Source organism: Sprattus sprattus, assembly GCF_963457725.1.
Source record: "Sprattus sprattus genome assembly, chromosome: 14".
NCBI classification, from domain to species: Eukaryota; Metazoa; Chordata; class Actinopteri; order Clupeiformes; family Clupeidae; genus Sprattus; species Sprattus sprattus.
The window spans coordinates 24,790,642-24,800,773 of record NC_137912.1 but is presented as its reverse complement, the minus strand read 5'-3'; the positions used below and the strand labels follow the sequence as shown (position 1 = coordinate 24,800,773).

Sequence of the window (10,132 nt, the reverse complement as noted above, 5' to 3'; positions counted from 1 at the left end):
CTTTACTGGCCTGGCTGTGTGGCATGGAGCATTGCCCTGCTGGAAAAAACATTTCTCAGAGTTGGGGAACATTGTCAGAGCAAAAGGAAGCAAGTTTTTCTTCCGGGACAACGTTGTACTTTGCCTGGCTGAGGTTTGTAAAAGACCATAAGGATTGAAAAAGCGGACTGGAGGTTCTTCTAAGTTCGTCTTCTCTGATGAGTCCGATTTCACAGTAGGTGCAAGACTCTCTGGCTTGTAGGCCTCTCCAGGTCTCCGTCTAACCATCAGACGACCATGTGTTGGGCAAAGCTGAAAATTGGACTCATCAGAGAAGACGAACTAGAAGACCCTCCAGTCCGCTTTTTTCAATCCTTATGGTCTTTTACAAACCTCAGCCAGGCAAAGTAAGACGTTGTCCCGGAAGAAAAACTTGCTTCCTTTAGCTCTGACAATGTTCCCCAACTCTGAGAAATGTTTTTTCCAGCAGGGCAATGCTCCATGCCACACAGCCAGGCCAGTAAAGGTGTGGATGGAGTACCACCAGATCAGGACCCTGTCATGGCCAGCCCAATTTCGAGACCTGAATCCCATAAAAAACCTCTGAAATGTGATCAAGAGGAAGATGGATGGTCACAAGCCATGAAAAGAAGCCGAGCTGCTTGAATTCTTGCGCCAGGAGTAGCATAAAGTCACCCAACGGCAATGTGAAAGACTGGTGGAGAGCATGCCAAGACACATGAAAGTTGTGATTTTAAATCAAGGCTATTCCACCAAATATTGATTTCTGAACTCTTCCTAAGTGTAAGCATTAGTATTGTGTAGTTTAAAAATGAATATGAGCTTGTTTTCTTTGCATTATTCGAGATCTGAAGACACTGCATCTTTTTTGCTATTTTGACCAATTGTCATTTTTCTGCAAATAAATGATCTAAATGACAATATTTTTATTTGAAATTTGGTAGGATTGTTGCCAGTAGGTTATAGAATAAAACGAAAATGAACATTTTACTTTAACACATACCAATAAATAGTAAAACCAGAGAAACTGATAATTTTGAAGTGGTCTCTTAATTTTTTCCGCGGCTGTATATTGAGAAGGATTGGGTCAACCACTCCCCACAGCTGACTGATTGGCGAACCACTAACCATGTGGCCAAATACCTTCTCATTAGACTCAAATCCTTACCAAAACTGAACCAAGTGGTGTAGCAGTGCCAGTCTTCAAACATTGGCCCTCTGACAGAAAACAAACCGCACTGCTCACACTAGAGGTGGATGAGGTTAGTTCAGTCCAAGCCAGGTCTGTGTTGTCACATTGGTCTCGTTACAGTGAGTCCACCTTGCCTTGCACCGACTCTTCCTCCGAGTCCTACACCCTGTTTTCAGTCTTCCATGGCTTTCATCCTTCGAACCCATGGCATCTGCCTTAATGTTTGCATGCTATTATTCTCTCCATATTTGTGATCAACACAAGCTGGTTTTCCTGATCTATGCCTTGTTTGGTATTTATCACTGCCATTTGATTTTAAGTATGTCTAAGGCACCATGATATTGGGAAACTTTCAGCTTTCTTTTAGCTGTTGTATCACTTTAAGGTATTTTTCCATCAGCTAAGTTAACATTTTGTTTATTTACCCGTGGATAGTCTCTCTGTGCATCCCATGTTTAAGTGTCACTGACATCGCAAATTACATCAAATGGGCAAAAAAGGTTTGAGCGGGTGTTAAGATGAGCAGCAGAAAGGTGGAAAGTTACTCACAGAACTGGTTGCGACTGTTTTGACTTTGGGTGCACCAAGCTACAGTCTTATAAATGCTGCCAAAAAATTGCATACTCATTTAAGACATAACCCCCTATATCAGTGCACTCAAATTACATTACCATCTTTCACTTCCTTGTTTGATATTTATGAATAGACATGGCTTTGGTATAGAGAGACATTGAATAAGGCCCTGTGCCCTAAGGTGACCCACCAATTGCCCTGTTCCCATACACACTATCAAGCAATCTTTGACAACTTTTAACTTTTCAAAAGGTGGCCCCACACAGCCCAAAACAGGTGCTGTAGCTCTGGTCAGACGGGATCCTTGTCCATGTGATCAGCCGCTGAAGGGCCAACAGAAACCATGTGCCTCCTGACAACAGTGATCTACTACTCATGATCAGATTATCTATGACTGTGGCAATCAAGGGTTGCCACTTAGACCTGGGCCTCTCTACATGACACAACTACAGTCATGGATAAGGTTAAGTGTATGTCATGCTGCAGACGGTAATGATGCTACTATCATTTGAATGTTGTCCCCTTGGTGTTGATTGGGGAAATCATAACAGTAGCCAAGAATGAGAACCCTGATGTGGGCGGGACAAAGCACCCCCAGGTTTCCTTAACCAGCTGGGTGGCCACTTCTACATGATACTCTCCCCCCCTTATGAACATAGGAACTCATTTGCTTGCTTTAAAACATATTTTTATCTTCATAATTTGTTAGGCATTTGTGCTGTCCCCTTAATTATATTAAAGCAAGCCAATGCAATTAATTATCCCATTGTGAGGTATGTTTTTATAAGCAACTACTTTTCTCAAAATCATCTTTGAATGTTAATGTGAAGGACAGATAAACACACCCGCTGTTTCCACTAGCAGTCCAAGCTATGCACTATGAAGTTCTGTGGTCCAGGATGGAACAACCTGCAAAAATGTTAAAAATAAATGTAAAACCTCCGCAGCACGTCATTGCCAACCTTTTAGGCACCATTTAGCATGTGAGCAGGTTTGAATCAGTGCCAATTGGTGTGTTTGGAAGGTTTTTTTGCATGCCTTATAGGCAATTAGCTCACTAGTTTAGTTTAATTAAAGCAACATTACAGAGTTTTGGTCTGAAACTAGTGAGCTTACTTCCTTAAAGGCATGCAAAATCCTGAGACCAGAGAGACCTGTCCTGCAGGGTAAGACTGGTTAAGGATCACTGACATCCATTAGCTCCAAGAATCACATAACCAATCTAGTCAATGCTGTTGTTTTAGATCATATACAACTAGCTTTGCAGTAGCCTACATGACCCATTCCCAGCTGTAAACTAAAGAGCATACCTTACTCTCCCATACTCCCTGGTTTCAAGTTCACAATGGAAACACAGTGTCTGAGTCTCAATGTGTAAGAAGATGTATTACTAGGATGGTGCCTCATTGCTTTGCACTGATTAGTGTGTTGTGCTTTTTGACACCTTTTGCTTTATTTCAGCCCTAAACATATGGCATCATGTCTCAGTGCATGCTCATTGGCTGTATTTAGACTTGGTGCACTCTGTGAAGCCTGTGTTATGTCAATCAGGGAAATTGATTCCAGGAACCTGTTCATTGTTCCTACAATAGAAAGTTCTGAAATGTTCTTCAGATAGTTCTTGCAACACCATCCTACTGTGAAGTCTGAACTCTTGTGTCCCCTAATGCATTACTCACTGTCTGCCCACAGAGGAGGTGAGAAGGTCAAATCAGGATGTCATTCACACAATAATATGTGTAATAAAGTGTATCTCATTTAACATGTTTAAAAATCATAAATGCATGAATAAAGAAACTGTGATTGGGATGTTTTTGAAAATGTGGTAATTAATTGTGATGGATGATTTGGTTATTCTTTGTCACAAGGACAGATGCTAGAGTCACACCTGGAATTAATGACAAATCTAAAGCTGTCTTCAGTTACAGCTTATCACAGTTTTGGAGGACGGTCGGCCACTCTTCTCCCTATTCAAGAAAAGATAGTAAATTAATGCATAAACTTTTACAACCAAATTTCTCAGTTTGTTTGCAGAATATCAACTTATTGACTTTATATCTAATCATTTAGGAAAGATTTCACATGTTAATATTATCATAGCTAACAAATAAACAGCTCTATATGGAAATATGGAAGGTATGGCCTCCATATGGAAATATACTCTTACATATATGCTCTTTTTGTATGTACAACACTCTTCTGTTTCGTGTTTTACGCATGTGATTCAAGGTTATCGATTACGCACGTTCAGCATGAAGATGTTCTATGCGGTGTGCGTATTTTGCGTAAGGAGGGGGCGCCACTGAAGCAGATCCTGGGTTGCCCCCAACACCACGCGCACTACATCAAACAAGCGCAGGGAGAGGAGTGGATGTAGGAGGGCTTTGTAACATGTGTAGTCTTGGAAAACCATCTCATGGATGTAATAGGAAGTTGTTTTACAAATGACAATGGCAAGAGAAGAGGGGTCTTTTTAAAATGGTTAGTCCGATGCATTTTCTCTGTACTGTCTTGGCACCATTGGCGTTTCATGACAACACCCCACGATGAAGTTCGGAAAAAGCATTTGTATTCTAAATGTCGGGGGCACCAAGTATGCCTTCTCTAGGGAAATCATTAAGGATTTCCCTCTCCGACGGGTGAGTAGACTGCACAATTGCTCGTCCGAAAAAGAGGTTTTGGAGGTGTGTGATGACTATGACCGCGAGCGAAATGAGTTCTTTTTCGATAGACACTCAGAGGCGTTTGTCTTCATTATGCTGTACGTGCGTTCGGGGAGACTTAGGTTCGCCCCGAAAATGTGCGAACTCTCTTTCTACAATGAGATGATATACTGGGGTCTGGAGAGTTCACATCTGGAGTTTTGTTGCCAGAGGCGACTCGACGACAGGATGTCCGACACACACACTTACTTATTCGAGGAGGACAACAAGGCAGAGGAAGAGCCTAGAGGCGAAGAGGTGACCACCACGGACCCTACTGTCTCCAGAGGATGGAACATGAGATGGATAGGAAAACTCAGAAGAATTTTTGAGGAACCGGCATCGTCTGTCGCTGCACAAATTGTAGCCGCCTTGTCTGTTATTTTTGTCATCGTATCCATGGTCATTCTTTGTGCCAGTACTCTGCCAGATTGGGAAACAGCCAAAAATAAAAAACTAGAAGAGCACAGGTAAGATGTTATTTACACATTGCTTAAACAAGCACGACACTTTAGCATTTTCCTATTTTTGTACATGGTTGTGAGGTAATGAATGAAGTCAACCTAATTGTATTCATTTCAGACATCAGAGGATGGACTCAGCTAATGAAACCGCCTTCAAATACGATTAAGTGTTTTAGACAAATACACAAATAGGACTCTTCGAGGTGCAAGGAAATAGTTTTTCCCCTTTTAGTATGTACATATAATATTTGAACCCATATCATAATCAATGACGTGGCATGTTGTACAATGGAATTTGCCTTAAATGGAGACTTTTGCTCTCAGCACGCAGTTGTCCCACTCCCTGATATCAAGGCACTTGCACTAATCCATAGCAACCTGCAAGTGTCATGCTTATAAGATGATATAAACTCTAACAGGAATGATAAGTATAAGCCAATGGGCATACGTATGTGTTTCTACTTGGATGCTGTTTTTAAAAGGGCCCGCAGCTGGTACATAGGGTATTGTACATGTTAACCTTAGCTTAGTTTGATGTCAACGGAACTTGGATGTGTCAACTTGGGATGTATCACACACTTATATGTAAGGTCTACGGGTAAGGCAACGCTGATGTAACAGGAGTGTGCGAAAACAGCACAAAAATTGGGTTAGAGGGAGAAATTAGATGGTGTGTTTATAGCCTTTTGGGTAAAACTGCAGAATGTCAAATTAAATTGAGAATTTTTCAGTGGGTTGTACTGAGCAAGTTCAGTCATATTATTTTCCCAATAGAGGACAGGGGATCTTCAAGAGGCACTGAACAACAAAACAAACACCAGGACAAATGTTAAACAAATATAAGGACAACTCTTAAAACATGAAAACCCAAAAACTGTCTAAAGAATATCTAAATGACTATAGTACCCGTCTGCAGTACCCGACTACAACCTACTCATCTGAGCTTTGTTACTATTGGCAACCAGTTCCAGTTGACTGTTCTGGTGATGACCCAAGTAGAATACTAGTGTCTTAAGTATATGTCAGTAGTGAATACCATGCCATCATCTACGTGCACTTCTAAATTAACTATTGCAGTTGTGTCAACATCAGCTGATATAATCCCCTAATAAAGAAGGACATCTTAACCTACGGCGTATTTTGCAGGCGTGTACTCGGAGGAACAAAGTGCACAAAGAGAAAATTCTAATTTGACTGCATTTAGAGTATTTAGAGTTATCTTCTTTCATCCTGAATGACAAAGTTGAGAAAAGAGTTGTTTTAATCTTATCAGTCAAAGTTTATTTTGGACACCCATTATGTCAACAGATAGATATTGTTCATTACTTATGTTTGTAGCCTTGTAATCAAACTCACTCAGTAATAACATTTCCTTATTAAACATGGGCGCTGATTTATATTGCCATTTTATTCATTACTGGGCAGTGTATTGCGTTATTACGTGCTCTAACAAGATAGATCAGGATAATTGGTTTTGGTTTAGGCAAGTGACTAGTCACAATTTGCATTTACATAAGAAGTGTATTGCATTAAAGCTCTTAATTAATCTAGTGTGTGTCTACATTGAACTTAATGACATTGTAATGAGCATCAAAATGGGCCATATGTAACTGCATAACCAAGGATAAGCTAATGAACGAACATGGCTAAGCTGAGCTACCGTTGGATGTATACCAGCTGTCTGGATCCACCAGTGATCGCAATGCTTTTCTGGCTAGCAGAATGGAACTCTATATATAGACGCATAAATGAAAGCTCATATCTGGTCTGGTGTTTTAATTAGACCAATGTGTACTCTGGTATGGTGAATGTGGGCTTCATCTGTAGTCATATAACATCATGTGCTCTCGTTTGTTCAATTAGTTTGCACATGCTGCCAGTGCATGTGTGTCAGGGAGAGTAAATCAACATGTACTATAAACGAAGTTAAAGCCCTCTGCTATACTACTACAATACATACTATAGTATACTGTCATGGACTTACTAATGGGACTGACGGATGAGGAAGTGTGCCCCTCACACTTAAATAACGTTTTTTTTTGTCTGTATTTTGCCATCCACCAACAGTGCCCTACTGTTGTTCCATATGGCCAGATTTTTGATTGGAGTTTGATGTGTGTACCCCTCCCTAAAAGAAGATGAATCTTGGCAGAACTCCAACACTTCTTGTGGTATAACACTTTCAGAGCGAACTGTTTCAAGGAAAAGGGGGCTCTGCAGAGGCAAGTTGGAGAACTATGCAATTAGCAGAAAAGGTGTTCCTTTGGAGAACTATCCATTAACAGAAAAGGTGTTTCTTTGGGCACTATGCAATTAGCAGAAAAGGTGTTCCTTTGGAGAACTATGCAATTAGCAGAAAGCATTTTCCTTTGGAGCACTAAGCAATTAGCAGAAAGCATGTTCCTTTGGAGCACTAAGCAATTAGCAGAACATGTGTTCCTTTGGAGAACTATCCAATTAGAAGAAAAGGTGTTACTTTGGCGCACTATGAAATTAGCAGAAAAGGTGTTCCTTTGCGGTGCAGTTGTCGTACAGACATACAGTATATGCAGTCATGTATTGAACTGTGAACCAATTTTGGTCAGGCAATCTTTTTAAGTGAAAAAAATTCTCCATTAACTCTTCAGTGCATTACTTAAGTAAATGTCTAATATCTGTTAGTAATTCCCTACGTATTCTTCAAAGATGTCATTGTATACACGGTGATCTTTAAGTTCTAGAATCTGACTTCCTGTCCCCCCACCCCCCATCCCCAGGATCATTGAGGCCGTGTGCATTGGCTGGTTCACCGCAGAGTGCATTGCACGCTTCCTGCTCTCCCGAGACAAGTGTGAGTTTGTCCGCCAGCCACTGAACATCATCGACCTCCTGGCCATCAGCCCGTACTACGTGTCTATGGCCGCCGCAGCGCTGCTGGGTGAGAGTCTGGAGATGCAGCGCGCTGGCATCGTGCTGTGCATGCTGCGTATGACGCGCATCTTCTGGCTAATCAAGCTGGCACGCCACTTCCACGGCCTGCAGACGCTGGGTCTGACGCTGCAGCACTGCCGCCGGGAGCTGGTCATGCTGCTGGTGTTCATGTGCGTGGCCACGGCCATCTTCAGTGCGCTGGCCCAGCTGCTGGAGCACGGCCTGGACCTCCAGTCCAGCAGCCAGGACTACAACAGCATCCCCGCGGCCAGCTGGTGGGTGATCATCTCCATGACGACGGTGGGCTACGGAGACATGTACCCCATCACGGTGCCGGGGCGAGTGCTGGGCGGGGTGTGTGTGGTGAGCGGCATCGTGCTGATCTCGCTGCCAATCAGCTTCATCTACCACAGCTTCCTGCAGTGCTATCACCAGCAACGCTTCCGCTCCTCACGCCACCCCTAGAGCCTCTCTGCTGAGCACCTCAACTGACCTGTGGTCAGCCTGGTTCTGTGCTGCTGACCTGAATCGGTCACACACGCTGACCCTCTGTCAGCCCTTCACAGTCTAACTGAACATATTAGTCTTAGAGTTTAACAATCTAGACTTTTCTTTCTCTTATAATAGTCTTAAACATTTCATGGTGTCCGCATTACACCAGAAAATACTTTGATTTGGGTCCATCACTATGGTATCCCATTAACTGTTGTAATGATAGCAAAATATAGTGTACCACACTGAAAGACATCTTTTACGTAGTCTGAAATGTCAGTAAGATTTTAGGAATCAAAAGATAGCCTGAAATAACACTTGACACATGGCTGCAGTACATTGGTGTTGTATTTGTGGGGCTACACTAATGGGTACTACAGAAAGACACTGAACACATGGAAAGCTGAATTCTGAAATCTCAGTCTAGATCTACTGTCAGACGTCACTAGTCGTTTGTTTTGTTAGCAGGTATATCCCAAAGAGAAATGTCCTCTTAAAGACCTAGTGGTAAGATGCCAGATGTAAGTACCAGCAGAGCACACAAGAGTTGAAGAGCACAATTATCTGGTTCAGCTGTTCATGGAAGGGACACTTATGGCTGCTGCAGATGGCCATGCTGTCCTTATGGAAAGGCAGTAAGCCGCTTGGCTTAAGTCAGCCCACAAGAGCAGAGCGCCTTCTCCATGTTCCCTGATCTGGTTCCCATGGTGAGGCCTCTCCAGCTTGTTAGATCAGTACTTCAGAAGAGTCTGGCAGAGACAGAATGAACTTCAAATGTGAGGGAGGGAGAGAGCTGAGAGCGAGGGAGTCTGGCAGATAGTGTCCTCCTACATCTCTAGGCTACGTTCCCTTGACGACGGTCATAACTAATGAGTAGAAATAAGTGGTCAGCAAGCTTCTCATGCCATGGAGTTCTGTACTTCCACTTGAAGCCATGATCTAACAGAGACCACAAAAGGTATGGGCAACCAGTAGTTGATAGTATCAAATAATCTCTGCCTGTCATTTCATGCTTCTCGAAGTATCAACTTGATACTTCGAGAAGCATGAAATGACAGGCAGAGATTATTTGTCTTTGTCATTTCCCTCAATGTTTTATGCATTTTATTTGCTCCTCGTAGCATAAAATCGAGTCCTTGCTTCACATTAATAATTAAATCTTTATAGCAGCATTTTTTTCCTGGACGTGAAGAAACCCATAATCCATATATGAAGTGTTATCGACTGCCAGTGTAATGTCTTGAATGGTGTGAATCAATTTGATTAACACTTCTCCCACACTCCGGTGGGTGCAGCACCACTCTATCACACCATTCCCCTCACACTACGCTCAGCGCCGCAGTCAGACATTGGAGTGTGATTAAGGCTTAAGGGTAGTGGTGATTTTAATCTTTTGTCAGTCCTAGGCTATGGATTGGTTATGTTATGCAAAGGAATTGGTTATTGCGCTGGAGGAAAAAAGAATAATGCATCAATATGTTTGTTTGTGACTCATTGGTTGCCATGTTAATGCTTTGTAACTTGTACTTGTATTTGTGTTCACAATACGTAAAATGTCTTTGGTTGTGTGTGAGAATATTTAAATGTATCTTTGTATTAAGTGTATCATTTTTAATGTGTCATGTTCATCTGCTGTATTGTTTATTGTGTGTAAAAATGACTTGCCTTACAGCACCTGTTATATCTTGCAGACACAAAAATCTGATCAATAAAAATGAATAAAGACTAAGGAATGTGCAGTCCTCTTTGAGTGGTGTAACTTAATCCTGTAGTTTCTATACATAAAGTCTGAAGAACAG

The 10,132-nt window shown here is 42.0% G+C and overlaps 1 protein-coding gene across 1 annotated transcript; it reads left to right on the top strand.

Moving 5' to 3' along the window:
* Positions 1-4,311: 4,311 nt before the first annotated feature.
* Positions 4,312-8,306, top strand: LOC308375176 (voltage-gated potassium channel regulatory subunit KCNG3-like; the record flags this gene model as incomplete). Its single annotated transcript, XM_080851246.1, has 2 exons — positions 4,312-4,937; positions 7,688-8,306. 2 exons carry the CDS (start codon positions 4,312-4,314, stop codon positions 8,304-8,306), a joined length of 1,245 nt encoding a protein of 414 aa, XP_080707372.1.
* Between the last annotated feature and the right edge of the window lie 1,826 nt (positions 8,307-10,132).